This window comes from Lissotriton vulgaris, chromosome 7 (assembly GCF_964263255.1).
Source record: "Lissotriton vulgaris chromosome 7, aLisVul1.2, whole genome shotgun sequence".
In the NCBI taxonomy this organism is placed as follows: Eukaryota; Metazoa; Chordata; class Amphibia; order Caudata; family Salamandridae; genus Lissotriton; species Lissotriton vulgaris.
The window spans coordinates 1,631,831,184-1,631,852,974 of NC_141695.1; the positions used below are offsets into that span (position 1 = coordinate 1,631,831,184).

General features: G+C 45.9%; 1 protein-coding gene across 1 annotated transcript in view; it reads right to left on the reverse strand.

Annotated features, from left to right (window-relative positions):
• DDX27 (DEAD-box helicase 27) overlaps positions 1–21,791 on the reverse strand; it is a 166,361-nt gene that overhangs the window by 123,483 nt on the left and 21,087 nt on the right. The window contains exons 2-3 of the mRNA XM_086932592.1: positions 19,543–19,680; positions 549–611 (exon numbers count right to left, since the gene is read on the reverse strand). Of these exons, the coding sequence (XP_086788718.1) occupies positions 549–611; positions 19,543–19,680 (201 nt within the window). The remainder of the gene's footprint in view (positions 1–548; positions 612–19,542; positions 19,681–21,791) is intronic.

Sequence of the window (21,791 nt, forward strand, 5' to 3'; positions counted from 1 at the left end):
ATCTAAGTCCACCTTAAACCTGAGCCACTTGTACTGATAAACAGATGCCTCCATGTACATTCACCCACTATCTCAAATAATTCAGACCCTTTCTTATACCGCAGCAATCTGGTGCCTGGCAATCCCTGCTAAAATACAAATTTAGAGCCCCATGCTGCCTTCTGGTTCCTGCACCCATGCAACCCCTGATTGGCATACCATCATCCTGTGCACCAATGCCCTTTGATGCATGCACCCAACTCCTTTCTACCACAGTTCAGTACCAACTACCCTTTATTGCTGGAATCTCAAATGCTTGCACCAGCTGCTGCTTCCCTGAAGGTACTGAGAGGTCAAAAGCCTCATGATTTAATTCAGTGACAATCTATTTCTCGACATTCAGTGACCCACATATTCTACTACTAAACAATGGTACTAAAACTCCAGTGGCCGGTCATTGTTGTGTAGCCTCTTGCTACTCTTCAGGGTCATCACATTATTCACTCAAAAACACCACAGTTCCCTCTGTCCCCTTAAAGATATCTAGCAGGTATGTTCAGTTTCCTCACCTGATTTTTTCTTTTCTTTCGCACAGTTTCAATTTTCTCATCCAGTGTTGTTGCTGCTGCTCTCTGCATAGGAAAAAATATATATAGTTAAGCTACATATACGACATTCTGCAACTTGGAGGCTGTCTGCTTTAGACAGAATCTTTAGAGTGATAAACGGGATGTTGTACTTCCACCTTTCTTGGTCCCTTCAAGTGCACTGAATGAACAGAATCCACCCTATTCATGGTCTGAGAGAGGCTGGTCAACATGTGTATTGAACCCCCAAAAAACCGAAAACATTTACAGAAAACTGAAAGACTGGACATCTTCCCAATTAGCAGGAAAATTTGCAAGCACACACGAGGAAGCAGTGCATGTGTGACAAGGAATGACCTAGGCAGCAATACCGGTAAGTTTCATGATGTTAACTTTCTCAAAGTGTTGTGTCTACAAAACAAGGGCAAACCTACTTACAAGGTACCAGGGCATTTAACACATATTAAAGAGACAGCAGTTCATTTGGACCAAGTACAGGATACTTAATATTGTTGGGGCACAATGGCAGTTACTATTGGTATACGGATGTTGGAGAATAATAATAATAATAATAATCCACATTTGTAAAGCGCACAATCACCCATTAGGGTCTCTAGGCGCTGGGGGCCGTCGGGAAGATTAAGCAAGCTATTGCCCCGAGTCACATGGTGCTGGGCTAATCTGCCGCCGGCACCGGGGATCGAACCATGATCCCCAGATTCCAGCGTCACTCGCCCTAGCCGCGGCGCCACACCTCTTCCAGACCAGTCACACAGAATGCAGTACACAGGCCAATAATGTTAGTGCAAACAGTATATTTACATTGTAGTACCGTAGAAGCAAAAGTGCTCGGTTTCCTAAGTCAAATAGAACCAATATTACCAGAGTGACAATCTATACTACTATAATAAAGGAAGAACTTTGAGGCGGGTAAACTCGGGAACCACAGCGCCAATCCACACACCCGATACACCGTTGTAATCGTCAGGGTGTGCAGATGGTTATAGGCTATATAAATAAAAAATAAAAAACGTTATTTAAAAAATGTACATAAAAAAAAAGTAGTCCTTCCGAATGAGCGCCGGCCGCGACGTGCATGCTCACGTTAGGAGCACGGGGAGGAGCGGTGACATGAGGAGCAGCGGACAGGCCGGAAGAGCTGTGACCTGCTGCGGTGAGGTGACAAGCAGCGGACAGGCGGGAGGAGCGGTGACCATCGGCGGTGAGAGCGAGGAGCGGCGGACCGGTAAACTGAGGAGCGCAGGGGAGGAGCGGCGGCTGAGGTAAGGGGACCCACGGACAATGTTGGGGCAGGCGGGGGACGGGCCGGGCGGGGTCCGGGTTTCTGGACAATGTCGGGGCAGGCGGGGGGCGGGGAAGCCTGATTGCTCCCGGACAAGGTAGGGACGGGCTGCTAGTTTATAACATATATTGAGATTTCACAATCAACAAAAACGACGATTTGTTCAAAACATAGTCATTGTTCCTAGCCTTCTACCACATTTGTGAGTGCGATCAATTGGTTCATTTAGATATGTGTTGACGGCTTTTCGACCCAAACTCCAGTCAGGGGTCTCATCAGGACCTATGAAGTGAGGGACACCTGAAATTGGATGGGTAATACATGGTCATAAAGTTATGCACACAAGTAATGTAAGTGAAAACAAACGAGGTGAATACTCACATGAGGCCCAGCCTGGCACCCAGTGAGGGGATGACTGACAACTTCTATGGCATGTTTTGCAATTCTACACTGACAAAAAGTTGATAATTGTAGGAGCGCTTATAAAGGCTCCTCTTCACTTCACAGCAGATGGAAACTTTAATGGGTCATCCTTTGCATCAAAGGAAAAGAGCTGCAATTAGTCAGCTTCTTGCTGTGGTAAGGGGAGGCATCTACTATTCACGCGGCAGAGAGGGATTAGGAGGTCAGCCTCTTCCATCTGGCTAATTTTCTCAAGGCACAAATACAGCCGATATGTTTCTTGGAACGCTGTGTCAACCATATGATGGGCAGCTAGCACCAAATAACAACGTATTGCTATTAAGAAACAGAATTAATTAAACCTAAGTTGAACCATCAAAGGGAGAGTGAGCAGAGGGAAGTGGCCAAAACGTGTAAAGGAGCACCCTCCTCCCAGCTGTTTAAAAAAAAATAAAAAGAGGGCTCAAATTAACCATAGTGAAGCGTATAGGAGGTGCAAAAACAAAGAAGGACATGAAGGAACAGTTTGACCCTAGAGAACTGAGACAGATTCATAAATGGACCTGTGTACAATGTATAGTACATTAAACTGAAGTGTGGGCTGAAATAGTTCACTAATGCAGTTCCCAAAAGAGTAAACAGCCAAGCTCAACCTCATGAGCAGTTTTTAACCTGGCAGGCCATTTAGAAACCATGTGATCGCTGTAAAAAGCTAGTATCAAACAAAAAAACATGTAAAAGATAGTAAAAGCTGCTGTATTTTCCATTCAACCCATGGCCCCGAGCCTCTCATGCCATCAGGAGCAGGCTCCCTTCCTGTCTCCCCTCCTTTTCAGCAGGAAGACAGGTGGGCAAAAATTAGCACAGCCCAGAAGGTGTGCCAACCTCTGCCAACCCACAAGTGATGGCAGGCACTCTCCAATCAGTGGGGTGAGCACACCAAAGGTGTAGTCCCCCTAAGGTCAGTAGCCCATTGGCTATTGTCCTCGAGACCCCTAAAATGCTCCCTAAATACAGTGTTTAGGGGACAGCCCTGAACCTAAGAATCCAGATTCCTACAACCTATGAAGAAGGACGAAAGAAGACGCCCAGCAGAGGAGACTGCAGAGAAGAACTGAACTGGCACCAGCCCTCCCGGCCCGTCTGCAGTTTCCAGAGATCCTGTGCCAAAAGTTGCTTTGTCCTGCATCTAGCAACCTCCAGAACCCCTGGAATGTCTGCTCACCTTCAACAAAGATTGAATCTCCTTTGAACAGCAGCTCTGTTCAAAAGAAATTCCTAAGACAGACTGAGCCTTCGGAGGACAAAGGAACCAGACACCTGGAACCACCACTGCATCTGACGCTTACGGCAAGTGTCCCAGTGGCCCAAAAGTCCCAGCTAGATCCCCCAGCAATCCAGAGTCTGAGTCAACCATGGGTTGACCCCTCCAGGACTCCCAGACATCACCTGCCGCCACCGCACAGAGACCCCCCTTCAACCATGAGTTGCCGAGCAAGGTGAAATCCGACCTCAAAAGGCACCCCTGCATCCAGCTGCCCTGCACCCTGGAGAAGAGAATCCGAGGTGCACCTACGTCCCCGAGCCCTCCAAATTACCTGTCCAGCTGTTGGTTCCTCCTGGAAGACTTCCTGGACAGAGCCTGCAGCTAAAAACCAAACCCCGCACCAGACGCCAAAACAGCACCCAGCACCTGGCCGCTGCGGGTGCTAAAATGGATCCCCCCCTTTGCCCTGAGAAGAACACCAGGAGCTTTAATCCCCCAACCTTACGGCCTGCTCGTGAACAGCCAACAACAAAGGCCCCCTATCCCCCATTGGGTACCATTGGGCCTCAGCACTCTGCACCAGGCCGCACTAGTGCCGCTCAGGGTGCTTTGAGAGTGCATCCTTGACGCCTAAATCTGTATAATCAAGTGACCAAGTCTATCCTGCAGACAAGATAACTTAGGTGGGTCCAGGATTAGCCTTTCTTGAGTATTGTTTTTTTTTATGTGTAACTCCTATGACAAATAGAAACGTCTGCGTTTGTCTCTCCTCCTTTTCCCCCTATTTAGTGGATACAGCATGATAACAAGTTGTTGTCTGAAAAACAGTGTGTTAGTAATAGATTTATGAATTTTAGATGAACATTGTGGTTATATTATGTATGTTTTTAATGAAATTATAACTTGTTGTTTTTATGAAATGTAATATCTATGACGTGTTTTTTTACCAAAAAAATAAAAAAGTGACTTTTTATAAAAATTTCTCGGTTTATGTATCATAAGTATTAGAGACCACTGCTAATACCTGGGCTTACTATGTATATGCAAGATAGCATATGATTGCATCTTAAGTGTTGTCCGCCAAGGGATCCTTTTTTCACTGTTTACAAGTACCCTATTCTCCTGGTGTGCTAAGGGGTCTCTCAATTATTTAAGCTTGTATTTCTCCATTACTGTTTCGATTGGCTGCGGTTGATATCCCAGCACACAGTCGTGTGGCTGTGCGAAATCGTTTGCAGGAATACCTTATTTCTATGGAGGGACAGGCAGTGTTTTTTGTAGTCTCAGCTGACGCGGCGTACCCGTTTGAGTTGTACTACTCATGGGTCACGTTCCCCCCGGTAGATGCTAATTCAGGTGTTTTTCACACTTACACCCCTGCAGATGCTCCTGCTGCTTACCCTCCATATCAGACAGTAGAAATTCCGATTTCTGCTTGGCAGCATGCAGTTTGGTTTATTGGCGCCCTCCCACACGTTTTTACAGCCATCTGACAAGGGCCGTTGCCCATTCCACTTCTACTTCTTTTCCATGCTACTTGGCCTGTTATAGCTGCTTACACCCCGCATCCTCAGGCGGGTGCAATGACAGCTCAGCAACTGAGACCACTATATGCCTCTGCAATAGCAGTTATTAGGGGTCTGGCTCATTACATTACTCGCAACCTTCCGGGTTTGGCCCCGGGTGGTGCGACGCATCCAGTTGGCGGTGGAGGACTCAAACTTAGTCCTGTCATGGTTAATGCAGTCATGGGCAAGCATCCCCAGGATATGGAAGAGATGTCTTTTTGGCTTACCCAAAAATTTGACCAACTGGAAGTGGTGTTCCCGAATACTAGTCCTGTTGAGGAACACAGGATTCTAACTGTGAGTTTGCAGAAAGACTTGGTGCCTGACGTAAATGAGTGTACAACTTGGGGGATGATTTTTGTGGCAGTCTATACTAGGTGCTTTGGCACCCAGTCAATGACTGTTCTGCCCTCTGTGATCAAGCGTGTTCAGGAAGAACACGGACCAGAGGCGGCTGTGGAGTTGGGAATGCGGCTTGTGGGAGTGTTTGATATGGTACGCAAACTCGTCCTTTGAAATGTCAGGGGGATGCTGTAAGTTTCCAAATCTCTATTGCTCTGCGCGAAGTCCCCGACGACGACAAACCCCGTCAGTTACCGAAAATTATTACGGAGGTTTATAAGACCGTGGGCCGGAATAGTTTAGGTGTTAATCTTTCACTAAGAAAGAAAAACAGCAGCAAACTCAACAAGGATCATCTGATAAAGATGACCGCCCGAAAGTTCAGAAACAAAATTGGAGTAAGAACAAAAAACAGGGAAAGCAGCAGCAGAAACAGGGTTCCCGTCCGGCTTCACCTACACCTGCCCCTGTTGAGCGACCGCAGTACTATTAAGTCACCTGATAGGTTTCAGGTTCCTGAACAACGTTCTCCTCGCTCTTTGCAGGAAACATCGGTAAAAGCCACCGGTGGAGGAGGCAGCAGCAGAGGTCAAGGTGCCCAACAGAGCAAGGCTGACGGAAAAGGCAAGCAGGATGAGACACCGCGTGAAAGACCCCAGTTTCAGAAGAAGAAATTTGCTGCTGTAACAGCGAGAAATGCCACAGATAGTGAGAACGCAGCTTCGGAATCTGACATGGGCGCGGACGCTGCTGGACAGCGCGGCGGAGATTACCATTGTTCGAGAGGCGCTGTTTTCACTACTGAGGGTGACAGCAACTGAAACTTTCGTTGTAGTGGAAACAGCGGACACTATAGTGGCTCCCCCTGAAAGACTTTATGAAATTGTCCTTGTAATTGAAGGAGACATAGAACGTACCATAAAAGGTTTTTTTTGGGAAAATCTAACAACTACCTATGATATTCTGGTGGCAGAAGTCAACTGGCCCCCACCCTTTGCCTTGGCCGCTCCATAAGGGGGGGGTGATCCTCCAGGCTTTCGCGAGCACAGTGCTAAGGAGCAGGCGCTGCAATTTGCAGAAGATTGGGCTAAGGCGCTTGCGCCGGCGTTGTACCGTACTCACTGTGGATGGGACACATTTTCCCCTCGACTTGAGATCCCTTTGCGATCCATGCCACAGCCACAACCCCAATACCCCCTACGGCGTGAGGCGAAATCCTCTGTAGCTGAAATCCTTGAACAATTGGAATATCAAGGTGTAATTGAAACGTCTGTGTCTCTGATGAATAACTCACTTTTTACTGTGACCAAGCCAGACGGCTCATACCGTTTGGTATTGGATTACCGCCACTTAAACTCACATTGTTGTACGTGTGTGGTGCAGAATGCTCACAGTTCTGCTCTAGTGGATAGTCTTGTGCGTAAAAGGATCAAGACCACGCTTGACACATCCAATGGCTTTTTTGCCCATAATTTTTCACCCCTTTGTAGTCAGTGGACGAGTTTTACCTGTGGTGGCAACCAATGTCAATTCCTTTGATTGGCTATGGTCTACAAGAATAGTCTGGGCGTTTTTGCCACCCAAATCATCTCTCTACTTGAGAGGCTCGACGCAGATGCATGTTCGTATGTGGATGACATTTATCTCACAGACGACGAATTATGGCTGCATCTGTGCCGTGTTGACCGCATAATTTGCTGTTTTCCGGCTTTGGCTATAAATTTAACTTTGTGAAATCACACATTGCAGAGTACAGTGTTGTTCCTGGACTACGAGCTCAACGATGAAAGTAGATACTTGGCTGCTCACTTTTTGGAGAAATGTGCACTTTTGCGCGCTCCCACAATGCTGAAAAAGCTACAATCCTTACTGGTCTTTTTGAATTTCGGACGTACATACATTCCGGAATATGCCTAGCGTATCAAGCCGCTCTATGTGTTGATACAACCTACTTTTTCCAAATCGTGCTGACTGCCAGAACATTCAGCCATCTTGCAATCTTTGCAAGCTGACTTACTTGAATCTAAATTCTTGTTAACTTGTGATAACCACACCAACCTGGTGATAAGAATCGTGCCAGGGACAGTGGGCTTCACGTACCTCACTTTTAATGAGGGAGACACAGTCCCTATCGCTTACAAGTCACACCTGTACACTCCAGCCTAGTTGCGGTTTTCAACTGTGGAAAAAGTTTTGACAGCAGTGCAAATGGAGATTCTTAAGGAACGTGCACCGTCGCAGGGAAAGCGCATTGTGGTTGTTACTCCGTATCCTGCCTTGGAGGCAGTGACGAAGGCCAGTATACCGAATTCCAAGGCTTTGCACCCTCGGTGGATACAATGGGCTACATCCTTGACATCCCAGATGTAACGTTCATTTTCGATTCCTCTTTGCAGACTCAAGAGTTCTTGCAGTATGAGTTTGTTCATCCTGCTCCTCTGACTATGCGCCTACTTGAGGATTTTCGTTGTATCATTTACACTGACGGAAGTGCACAAGCAGCTACGGTTTCTCGGCACGCGTATTCCGCGGCCTGCGCAATTGTGGTTGGTACTATGGTGGATGGTGAATTCAAGTCCGGTGTCGTGCATACACAGACATTAGGGGACTGTACCGCCCAGTTGGCAGAACTACGGGCTCTGATGCTTGCGTTGGTGTGACTACTCTAGCTGTGAGTGATTCTTACTACTGTGTACAGTCTTTCATTGACAATCTACCCTTTTGGACTCAAAATGATTATCGTGACTCCAAAGTTCGCACAATAAAACATGAAATGATCTGATGAATGATATGAAGTGGCTGAGCTCAAAGAACGACTCCCACTTGTTTTTGTAATTCATACTCTGGGTCATCAGCGCGTTGGGGGTTCACGCTGTTGGCAACTGTCTCACGGACGAAGCTGCGAAAACACCAGTAGCAATATTTGCAGTGGCAGCGGTTACACGGTCCAAAAGTAAGATTGATGATGACATCTTGGCAGCTATTGCCGCAACTGAGAAGGGAGGTAGTTATCCTAAGGGTTTCCCTTAGAAGTACTCTCATTTAAGTCCTGATAAAGTTCCTTATGTGAGAATTAACAACGTTGGTGATAGACTGATTCCCAACGCGGACCGCAGACAGGCTCTGATTGCAGCAGACCACGCCGGGATGGCTTCGGCTCATGCCGGCGTGTCAGGTACTGTATCTCTCCTCAAGCAACGATATTGGTGGCGGGGTTTGTACAAACAGGCGCGTGATTTTGACATTCAATGTAGCCTTTGTCAGCAAATTAAACCTTCTTCTGCTGCACGCCCGCCCAAAACTCAGTTGTACACATCTAATAAACCACTTGCGTGTGTTTATTTGGATCACTGCGGTCCTTTCTCCTCTGATACTGCGTATAAGTACATCTTAGTAGCAGTTGACTCTTGCACGCGCTTTGTCTGGGTGTGGCCTCAAAGGAGCGCTAATGCTAGAACTGTCATAAGGGATTTGCAGGTCTTTGTGGGAATTTTTGCGTGTGGTACCTTCCATTCGGACCAGGGTCCAGCGTTCGCCTCTAAGGCATACAAGGATGCCATGGCTTCATTGGGGGTCCAGGTCAAATTTTCGTCTTCATACCGGCCTGCGGGTAATAGTGTTGTGGAGCGGATGAACCGTGACTTAAAGCAATCCTTGACAGCTAGTTTTAGGTGCTGGCAGAGACTGGCTTACACACCTCAATGGTGTACAACGAGCACTAAATCTTCCTAGAAGGTCTCTGGGTGGGCGGACCCCATACAAAATGCTCTTTGGCATCATGATGTTTGTTCCGGACCTTGACGGTCTAGACTTGGCGGCGGGAGCCGCATCCTTTGACGTAGATGAACATTCTAATGTTTTGCAGAACCTACAAAAGACCGGAGACAGTCTTGCAAAGGAACACTTGCCTTCCAAGTCTAAAGCTGCGTTGCAGATTCCGGTAGTCGGCTGGTTACCCCAGGTTGGAGAACTGGTCCGAGAGAAGACCGACAACAAGAAAGAATTTGGTCCTTCCTATCGAGCTCCTGTTGCCGTGCAGGTCACAAGAACAGTCATTTTACCTCCTCTTCCTGGGCGAAAAGGGAACAGGTACATTTCAATTGACAATGTCAAACCACACAGGGTGGCCGATTCTCTATAGTATGACGCCTGCGGTTTCGTGTCCAGCAATGGTGCGACACTCTGTTTTGGCCCCGGATCCTGCCATCGGGCCTGATGTTGCCGTTGAAATTAGTCCACTTACGAATCCTTTATTGAAGCAACCTGCTTAATGACACAGAATATACTTACCCCACTGACTTGTCTATGCCTGATTTGGAGACTCATGTGGCTAATCAATCCCGTTTTTCATTTGACACTGGCTCATCCACATCTAAGCCCCCTTCAAAAGTTTTGATTTTTGCTACCTGGTTTAGAAAAATTTTTTTGATTACTCCTTTGATTTACATTTGGCTGGTGCTGATTGCATATTCATGTCTATAGGATTTGTGGTATATTTTCTTCTTAGGTCTCGCCTGTCGATGCGCATGCGCATCGAGCAAGCGAGACTATGGGGGCTTATCCACTCTTTATCCAACTTGCAAGGAATCGTGGCGATTCCTTGCAGTGCCCGTGACTTTTAAGCTCAATGCGCATGCGCATTGAGCTTAAAAGCGCGTGCACATCAGTTCCCTCAGCCGCACTCCAGGCCCCTGCTGCTTTCACACCCCGTCCCCGCTCCGCCCCCTCCCCTGCCCGCCGTCGTTTCGCCGTCTGTTCCCTCAGCCGTCTGTACCCTGCTGCTTAACACCCTCTCCCCCGCTCCGCCCCCTCCCCGCCATGTCGCATTTCTCCTCCCCCCTCCCCACAGCAATGCCCTCCTAACAACACACAGTGCTCCCTGATGCAATGTACTTATCTTTACTGAACACTGAGCAATTTCTCCTTTCTAATGCCAAGTGGGCCACGCCCCTTGAATTCCGTCTCTTTCCCCCACAACCTGTGAGCCGTGTTTGTGAATCCACAACCTTCCCTTTGAAGGCACGCCCTCTATTTCTCTGAAAACGGTCATCTTTTCGGTCTCACAACTTGTTTCTGAGCAATTTCTCCTCCAATGCCAAGTGGGCCACGCCCCTTGAATTCCGTCTCTTTCCCCCACAACCTGTGAGCCGTGTTTGTGAATCCACAACCTTCCCTTTGAAGGCACGCCCTCTATTTCTCTGAAATCTGTCATCTTTTCGGTCTCACAACTTGTTTCTGAGCAATTTCTCCTCCAATGCCAAGTGGGCCACGCCCCTTGAATTCCGTCTCTTTCCCCCACAACCTGTGAGCCGTGTTTGTGAATCCACAACCTTCCCTTTGAAGGCACGCCCTCTATTTCTCTGAAAACGGTAATCTTTTCGGTCTCACAACTTGTTTCCTGGACTCGCCCCCGGCCTGTCTCCGTCTCCGGGAATTATTTTTACTGTCGAGGTATGTGGAAGTTTCTATGGTTTTCTGTGACGCGAGGTTCTTTTGGAGCGCTTCCGAGGGAGCCATGCATGCCCTCACCCTCACTCACCCTCAACCCCTCACCCTCAACCCCTCACCCTCACTCACCCTCAACCCCTCACCCTCACTCACCCTCAACCCCTCACCCTCAACCCCTCACCCTCACTCACCCTCAACCCCTCACCCTCAAACCCTCACTCACCCTCACTCTCACTCATCCTCACTCACCCTCAACCCCTCACCCTCACTCACCCTCAACCTCACTCACCCTCAACCCCTCACCCTCACTCACCCTCAACCCCTCACCCTCAACCCCTCACCCTCACTCACCCTCAACCCCTCACCCTCACTCACCCTCAACCCCTCACCCACCCTCAACCCCTCACCCTCAACCCCTCACCCTCACTCACCCTCACTCACCCTCAACCCCTCACCCTCACTCACCCTCAACCCCTCACCCTCACCCTCACTCACCCTCACTCACCCTCACGTTACCGTTTCCCAGCGTGTAACTTGCTGCAAGAATGTGTTGTTCCCTCCTCCGCATGGCAGGCTTGATGTTTCCATCTGGCCCTCGATTCCTACCTTGAAAGCAGAGTTCAACAAGATGAGCAGAATAAGAGCTCTTTTGTCCCAGAAGGAAGTCCCCCTTACATCTGAATGCGAGACATTCGTCCTTCACATTGCAAATACTTGTACTGAAGTAAATGCCTTATTAAACACTAACCTGCCGCTGCATTTCGGCGCTTTGATTCACACAATCTTGAAAGCCTTGTCGACTACTGGCCTGGCACACTTTTTTCAAGTAGTATTCTCTGGCCTTGTGATCTTATTTCAGACTATATTCAGTGTGATCCCTGCATTTTTTATTCAATTTTTTCGAGTGTCTTTGCGGGGTTCTCTTTGCTCCTGGCTTTAGGCGCTGGCATTCTGCTGTTGTTAAGTTTACTCCAAAATGGATGCACAGTTTGTGCCCCACAACGTACTGTCCCGGCTGCTCCACCTTCGTAACCGGATGCTAGAATACTATGGTTCGCTGCCTTTGGCGACTCAAAAGTGTGGCGTATGGTTTATCTTTCCGGTTCTCTCTCTGCACTTGCGTGCAGCCTGTTTTCCATTGCCTGGATTGTGATTTTGAATGGGCCCTGGATTTGTGCGTCTGCAGCATGGTGTCTCCTGAACTGGATTTTAATCTACTAATGAGTCCCTTAGTTGCTCATGAAATAGACTGTTTTAGTACCGGGATTATGGCCTGCGCAGCGGCACATGGGGTTCTAGGCAATTGGAATATTTGGACTGCGGCAATGACTTTCTGGATCGCAGTTACCTTGAAATAAGCCAGAGTTGTCCTCTGATGATGCTAGATGCTCCGGCAACCGAGGAACATGTATGTTCTTTCCCTTTGCTTAATTGGATGGCTGAAATGTTCATGGATGAAAACGATTTCCTATTGGAGGCAGTTGCAACATATGGTGCTTACACGTTGTTGGACTGAAGTACAGATTTTTCTTTGGCTTCTAGACACATGCTGAACTCCTTAATATTTTTGATCTTTATCTCTTGATTTGTCCTTACATGTTGGATTTTTTTTTTTTTTTACCCACCATGGCCACGTGTGGTTGTTTTCACAAACTTTGGTTTTTGAATTTTCATTCCTTATTTTCAAGTTCAAAAAATTTCTGAAGTTGGTTCCGTCTCATTCGAACTTGAACTCTGCGTTCTATGAAGTTTGCCCTGAGTGCTGTGTGTTCCCCAAGCATGAGGGGGTGTAGTGTGGTTTATGGGCCTCTTTTTGCGTGCATGTTAAGTTAGCATGGCTTATTAGGAGTTTCTACACCATTTTACTGTTTGCTGCTTTTTGCACACAACACTGCTTAGCTGTTTTTGCAGAGTTAGCTTTCACAAAGGTCTATACCTGAGAAAAGGTTTGTTTTTCGACATCTCTAGACATACATCGTGCCTGAGCCGCCAAGGTCATCATAACGTGCGAGCCTGTTTATCGGCATGTCCGTATAACACAGTCTAGACACAACATTTTGGCAGCTGCAAGCCGAGTAGGTTTCTGGCGCCTTTATCATAGCACACTTGCCAGAAATGAACACACTTGGAAGATTCCAGGCATTCAGAGAGACTAACCGGTCCTGATGTAATTTACACTTACTGAGCGGACAGATAAATGGGGTCCCCCTAACAACGCTCAAGAGACCTTCTATAGTTTTATAATACATAGTTCCTTTATATGGAGGGTGTTTAACGCCTTAACTGCTTCGAACGTTCAGCGCCAGTGCTGAACGTTCGAAGAAACAGGTGGGGCCGCGTCGGCCGTTGGACGTGCGCAGCAACAGGGAGGTAGCTTGCGCAACGGCCGACAGAAGCACTAAATGGGTTAAACTAGGCGCTTTTATCATCTGTTTGCTCTATCATTGTAATACGATTCCTACTTTTGTATTTTATGGAGTTGTAACCATGCTGACCATATTATTAATACATATATATATATATACTGCGCTTGAGATCATGTCGTTAAAATAAATATTTTAACCTTACTGTGTCTCTTTTTTACTCCTGTTGTGGACTGGTATGAGAGTATAACAAAAGAGTGTTCTCACTTCCCACCATTCCGGAGATGGTCCTAAGTCGCATGTTCTAGGTTGTCTAATCATTGGTTTCTTTGCTATAGGACGAAGAGCTAATGTGACACTGATTGCTAGTCTGGTAGGAGATTTTGGGTACTAATGTGAGTTTTTGGCAAACCCTAATTCACTGAGGTCCTGAGTCTCTGTACACAGTTCTGTGTCTGAGCAGAATCCCGGTAACAACAGAAATGATGTCTGCTTGGGGAGAGGTGTTATCACCTCCTCCCCCAGGAAAGGCTGGTAAATTAGCATTCCAAGGCAGGGAGCTTCAAAAGAGCCTGCCACATTTAGTATGCTTATCTAGCTTCCCTCAGAGGTAAGGGGCTGCCAAACACCTGCCTGTCCAAGGCCCATTTAGTGCCAGGGCAGGCAGGAAATTAGGTATGCAGGAGGCGTGTTGCTCAACCAGGCTGGGCACACTTCCAGGGTGACCAAGTCTGACATGAATACAACTTTAGAAATTTCAGATTATGGTGTGTGGTGAATTTAGGAATTCTGGGACACGGTGATACCCACTCCCCAAACGAAGTGGTCATCTAGGGGGTGTAGTGACTCCAGGGGTAAGTAGCCTATTGGCTACTGGCCCTCACTTTCCTTAGCACCCCTAAATTGAGTAGTTAGGGGGCCACTTGAAACTCAGACTTCAGATTCCAACAGTTCGAGGAGGAGTGTACACTTTGCAAACTCCAAGAAACCCAGAGGTCTGCCAGTGCAATTGCCTGAAGAAACTTCCTTGAAGTAGCAAGGGGCAGTACACAGAGTTGCCATTCCCCGGCCAGCCCAAAGTAGCAGCTCCCTAGAAAGAGGACGCTGTGCTCCTGAAGGGCTTATCTGTCCTCCCACTGAGAGAGAGAGAGCAAACAGGACCAATACCAGATGTACTGGACCCCGTGCATCAGCCAAGGCTTGTTGTGTCTAGTACGGATGCAAAGAAAGATGGACTTGCATGCCGAGGGACTTCAGGGACAGTGAGACCCATATTGAGAGTGGCTTACTGTACTGTTTGCCCCTCTGCAGCAGAAAGCAAGACAAAGAGTGAGTATGTGACCGCCGCCACTCAAAGCCTCAAAGCACCTTTGCACCTGCGCTCCAGAGTCTAAGGGAGGTGACGTGATAATGGGGTCCCAAGTCCCACAAAAGCCAAGCCCATGCTTGCGTTTGTCCAGACTGGACTTCCAGTCACCGCCTGCAGCCTGTTTCTGCAGGCCCTCTCCAACCACGAGAGACTTATGCACCAGAATCCGATGGCAAAAGACACCACTGCACCAGAGCCCCACAGCCCGAGGAGAAGTGTACTAAAGGCATACCCACGTGCCAAAGTTTCTCATGGGTTTAGCCCTCCTGTGGGTTCTCCTGGACTGGCCCCCCAGACCAAGCTTGCAGCCTCTTTGTAACGGGACCTTTTTCCATTGAAGTGAATGGGACACGCAACACACTTCTGCAACAAAGAGCCCCAGAGCCTCCCAAGGTGACCCATTGGTGTGGCCTTGGTCCTTGCCCCATACTCACCTTAAGTCCTGAAGACAGTCCCGTAAGTCGCTAGCAAGTGTCTGAATGCAATACATGTATTTCCTCCATACGATAACATAACTTATCTAGAAGTTGCACAGTCTCCATTTTTGAGAACTTTAAAAAAACATAACTCAAAAGTACTTACCCAAAATAAAAGTATGTCTTATTTTTATAAATTGATGTCGGATTTCGTTTTTGACTGTGTCTCACTTGCTGCCTTTGTGTGTGGAATATATGCCTAGCCCCACCGTCTGACATGCCTAACTGCTCGCCCACACTACCACAAAAGAGAGCATTTGGGGTGTCATTTGTGCCTCTAATTCCTTTGGGGTTCGCCTGACTCTCTGCACAGTGTAACTCATTTTGGTGCACTATATAGAGAGCCAGCTTCCTACAGACTTCAACAATTGTAAATTCAAAAGGTGGTCACCAAACCAAAATAAAAAATCTTGAAAGCTTAATGTCTACACCGTGAACAGCCCTCTTTTAACATGTTTGGAAAGGTTGATGTACAATGTGAAGACAGAATTAGTGGAATTGTCCATATTGAATTTCATGATATTAAACAGATAGGAATCATAGGAAAGAGGTCACCGAAGGAGGCAAACAAAAACATTTTTCGTTCATTTGGAAACAATACCCAGATATGGATGATAGTTAATCTTAAATAGCATTCAATGTTGCTGATGCAACTGCTCATTTTTCATAAAGGTGTTATGTATTTTCTAGGTGATGCATTGGAATGCTGTTTCTTCTTGTGAATGTTGCAATATAGTTGCTAAACATGCTCTCATTCCCCAATGAAAATAAAGTTTACTATGAACCCTAATCCCAAGTTCACAGCCAGTTCTGCCACAGTCATTTGGTATGCACTATACCACTCTTCCAAATAAATGTGCCCTGGTCAGGAGACAACCTGATAGGAGCATACAACTCAGCCTGATCAGGGGACTTTTTCTAACCATTGACATAAGACCCAGAATGCTTCCCTCTCACTAAGAAAACATTCAAGAGCGACCATTTGCAGTTCTCTGAAGGAGAACCACACTCTGGTATTCATGGACCTGCAAATGCATATTCAGTTAGGGATCCATCTCATTCATCTCTAGCCACCGAACCATTCCCACCTCCAGAGGCAATCGAAGTTCACATCATTCGTTGATTAACTTTCTGGTTATCTTTGGATTCTTTCATGACTTTTTACTTTCCAACCTCACCTATGTTAGCCTATTGTTCATTTCTGGGGTCATCCTCCTGTTCACATCCCACTATGTGGCTTTCACTTTTCCAGCCAGTCGAAAGCCTTTTGAGGAGAAATGCATTTGGTCAGGTTCCAGATTAGCTTTGAAGAGGTACTTCTGGTGCAGGAGAACATTTTTACCTACTCGAATGATTTTAGTGCCCACTGAACAGATTGTGCACACTAAAGGAAAATGAAATTGTAAACCTTGTCTGATCTTACCACAGAGCTGTGATTCCTGTGGTATGATGCTTCTGTCACTGCAGTGAGAGATCGTGTTGATCAGGTCAGAGGGGAAAGCCCTGAGAACTGATCTTTTTATCAATCAATACTCTGCGCCTTTCCCACCATGAACAAGGGAGACAGTGTCTCAGAAACAAACTCCAACTACAGCTATCTTTACACGATTTTGACAATATTATTAGCTTCTTATCTTAGCTGATTTTGAAGATGGTAAGTGCTGGCAGAGATAAAGGAGTTTCATAAGGATGTGGCTAATGTGATCATATTTTTGTCTTGCCTTGTAGGATAGATCACAACTCTGTAGAAGGAAACAGATGTGATTCCTGATTAAAGGTTGTAGCTCGTATATTCATCAAACAAGCACGCTCAGTTTAGCACAAGCACCTGCAGTATGTTGCAAAGAAGCCTCATCGTACAAGTTTTAGTATGGTTTTCATACAGGCACAGATCACAAATCTTGGAAAATCTAAGCCATGATAAATGAACTGACTGGTTTTCAAAAGACATATGAGGGGTTGTCTCTAGGACCCCAATAAGCAGGAGACTCCCTCTGGTCCTGTTAAAATAACACCAAAAGCGCTCTGCTGTAATGCTGTAGTATAGTCTCCAACACTTCAAGGTTCTTAGACTATTTAAAAGAAAATTGTACTAGGCCAGACAGGCATCTTCATTTAAGCCGATGAGTTTAGAGCTGAACGTCTGCAGCAATGGTCACCCTGACCCATGCTGGTCTCATTGGTTTAACATGCTTCCCACAAATTAATTATCTTCAATCCTGAATGTTCTTGGGTAGTTGAGCGGTCCTCTTTTTTGTGTGTGCGAGAGCCTCTAATGGATTGCCTAACTGGATGTACTACATTTTTGTTACAGCACCTTATCCAAAATTTTATTATCAGTGTTCAGTAGAGCAAAAACATGAAAGTCTTAAATATGAGACTGATGTGAACACCTTAAGAAATGTCCAGTTTAGTTTTACGCTGGCCAAAAACTATGATCTTTTTTTAACCCTTTCGATGCTGATGACGAGCTCAGCTCGTCATCACCCACGGGTGTCGTGTGCTGATGACGAGCTGAGCTCGTCATGAATAGTGTACTATATCAATGTCCAGCACAGGAGGGGGAAAACGCCTAGCAGCCAAGGTGTTAACAAACAAAGGTCCTTAAAGAACAATTTATAATATTAATGGATATAGACTAGGATCAGTGCTATATTGTAGGATGTCCAGCCGGACAAACAATTTAAAGATCCCAAGAATTGTTACGCATATTTAAGAGTACACAAAAAAATAGAGGAGGACACAGTCCTGCGTCCTACATACAAAGACAAGTACAGTTAGACAAATAGCATTTCAGGCAGAAAAAAAGAAGCTTATTGTCAATGGTGATAAATATGACAAGCTTTCACAAAACAGTATTCACACTCGTTTTAACTCAGTGGTTTAACGTGCAAAAATTTTTAAAAGGTCGACGACGTTTCGATCCCCTTTAACAGATTATTGGGATCATCATCAGGACGGTTTAATTACACGCCTGAATTTACATACTTACTGTTGAAAAAGAAGGAAAAAATAGGGATAAGGCAGAAAAATAACATGTTATGATATGGAGCCGAAGGTGAGCTCCTTGCAAGGAACCCTGTGCTTGCTACTACAAACATTTGTTTAACCATATAAGGAAGTGATTGTGTGCATATAAGTGAAGATGTGAACCATGTGTGAGTGCATGGTTTGAGTAAATAGCGGTCTGTCCAATAATGGACGTTTCATTAATACAGTGGAGGCCAGGAAGAGTTCCGGTTTGTGTAAGCGCATGCAGGTTTGCGCGTGAAAACTTGTCAATTACGGTTCAGACCTAATAAACATGCCCTGGGGATAAGAAGGCTCGGCTTATTCACTTTATATAGGCCGGTCGTCATCCCCCGGCCCGCTTCTTAAACACCTCTGCAATTTCTCCCTTCTAGATAACGGAAACTTCGTCTTAAGGAAACGGGTAGATATTGGGCGGGTATTCTAGGACTCAAGAGCTTGCCGAAACTCATGAGGATACTGAAGGCAGTTTTACTTACAAGAACTCAGTCGCGGCACGCTCTTGAGTCCTAGAATACCCGCCCAATATCTACCCATTTCCTTAAGACTGTATTGAGCGAATCACTTCGCTCTGACCATCCCGTTATTTTTTGTATTCTAGGACTCAAGAGCTAGCCGCGACTGAGTTCTTGTAAGTAAAACTGCCTACAGTATCCTCATGAGTTTCACTCAAACGAACCACGTCGGCTTCACTTTTTTTGCGCTCACCTTTTTACACAGCATGTCGTTTGTACACGCCACGGGATGCACGCAGCACGTACATGTGAAATCAACTTGTGGATTACTCTCTAACCCATGTATATATATACTTGCTTGTTGATCCGGACTGTAGAAGTTATATGGTATATCTTGTTTATTCTTGTTTATAGTGCTCCTGGACAAAGGGCTATGGAGCCCGAAATGCATTGGGGAGTTTGGAAATTAATTTGGATGAAATGTAAAACTTTTTGGAAAAAAAAGACGCATTTGATATGAATATCTAATGAAGACATTCACTGTGATGAATAAATGAACACTTTATATCAAACTCTCAGAGGAGTGTTAGTTAAAGAACCTATGGTGTGCCCATGTACAGGGATGCGCTCACAGTGGATGTGCGCACTACTTTGAAGTTTACTAAGGACGCAGCAAGACGGCTACGTCACCTGCTGGAGCACCCGACCCGTACTTGAATTGTGTGAACTCAATAAATAAGAGGAATATATTTTGGAATCTTCAGGCTGTGCACCTTACCCACACTAATAAACTTAATAATGGTGTGAAACATTCACATTTTATGTGACTAAATGAAACTCTTTTACGGTGCCCCATTTACAGCTTTCTTAATGCTACTTGATGGACCTTGGATGCCAAACCCCAGTCCCTTAGTGAATACCCGTCGGCTAACCATGAGCACGTAGCTTCTTACCTTCTTCAGCTGGCGCATAACATCAGCCATCGCCCAGTTATCATCATGCAAACCATCTTTCTCTGTGAAGAAAAAATCCTCATTGAAGTCGGCGCTTCGCTGCTTCTGTTTCTTTCGACCCAAAACAATGGGCTTATCCTAAACAGAAAAACAAAAGTGAACTACTATCAGAAAATATTACAACTGCTTTACCTCCATCTCCAGGCTTCCTTTAACAGTCACTACAGTAATCGACCCCATCCTTTCTCAAGCCACTTTTACCAGTCCACAATGTTGTGATAATAGAAGTCAAAGCATGATTTCTGAAAAACTCTCAAACGTTGATTAAAAACTTAATCTATACTAATATAATAAAGAGAGAGCCCAAACCTTTGAGGCTGGTAATCTCACGAACCACAGCACCAATCACAACACCCAATACAGCGTTGGAAAGGGCAGTTGCAGCAGAAGGACATAGGCTATGCAGACGCCCACCATATACATTTAAAAGGTAAAAGACCCGTTCCAGCAAAGTAGTCCCAAACGCTGGGGGCGTGTAGTACGTTCGCCCTTCATGCCATGTCTCATATCGTGTGCTGTGGGCGTGTGCTGGAGGTGTGGGCGGGGCGCGGGATTACGGAAAAAAAAAGCGAGCGTTGTGCCCAATATTTCATTGGTTTTTCTTCCCAGGTTCTGTACATTCCAGCTCCGGGTGTCCACCCTGCTCCCTTTAAATACCCCTGCACCCCATAATCATAACCCACCAGTACTCCTTAAAATCCCCAAACACCCTTAAACACTAACCCATCTTAACCCTATAAATATACCCTGTACCCCAAAACCCAAACCTAGCCCTGAACCCTATGAATACCCATGTACCTCAAAACCCAAACCTACACCTGAACCCTAAAAATACCCCTGTACCCCAAAATCCAAACCTAGCCCTAAACACTAAAATACCCCTGTACCCCAAAACCCAAACCTAGCCCTGAACCCTTAAAATACCCCTGTACCCCAAAGCTACCCCTAAACCCTAAAAATACCCCTGTACCCCAATACCCAAACCTAGCCCTGAACTATAAAAATAACCCTGTACCCCAAAATCCAAACCTACCCCTGAATCCTAAAATACCCCTGAACCCTAAAATACCCCTGAACCCCCAAACCTAGCCCTGAACCCTAAAAATACCCCTGTAACCCAAAACTACCCCTGAACCCTAAAAATACCCCTATACCCCAAAACCCAAACCTAGCCCTGCACCCTAAAAATACCCCTGTACCCCAAAACCCATACCTATGCCTAAACCCTAAAACTACCCCTGTACCCCATAACCCAAAACTATATCTGAACCCTTAAAATACCCAAACACCCCAAACATATACCTCAGCACCCCAAAACATATACCCCTATACCCATACTTACCTTATCCAAACATAAAAAAACATGCTTTTACCATTCATGCACTTACAACGAATTTCGTTGTAAATGCATGCTTGGTAAAAGCATATAAAATATAATGCCATGCGTTATAATGGCATTGCGGAGTCATGGTACTTTTGTAATGAAAGTATGCGGAGTGATGGTATGCGGAAAGAAAGTTGCGGAATAATGGGTGTTTACCCTCACCCAGTAAGTACATCGGTGGCACTGCGGCCCACATCTCCAGCAACATACTTTTATCACCACCGATTTGAAAAATACACAGGTCTCTCTCATTGATGGCCAGCACCGACATACACTTTTAGACACACCTCCCGCTACAAGTTCTAGAATTGCGAACTTTGGAGCTGGGGAGCTACGCTCGAATCTCGGCATCAGCTCAACATCCTGCGCTTCCAGGCAAATCGCTTTGTCTCCCCGTGCCTACCACAAATGAATGTGTTCTTCTGTAATGTAAATTGTGTTCATGCCATGTTGTCGAGTTCGTGCTATATAATATTGCAAGGAAAAATAAAGTAGGGAAACTCGAGTTCACACACTACTCTTAAGTGCATCAGCAGTGCACTGTGAATCGGAGCGTTTCACAGGCCTGTCACAGATAAGAAATGCTATAAAAACGAAATCCTACCAAACAATATACTACTTGCCGGCAGCAAATCATACCCGGACAATGTCGGGACGGGCTGCTAGTATTAGTATAATATGTATTGTATTCTTCCGTAAAGGGGGTATTCTTTCAGTTTTATCATCCTACTTTATTTTAAAGTGCACTTATTTTTCTTATTATCAGTCACACCTACATGTGCTTTCCTTTAGGTGTGTATTTATT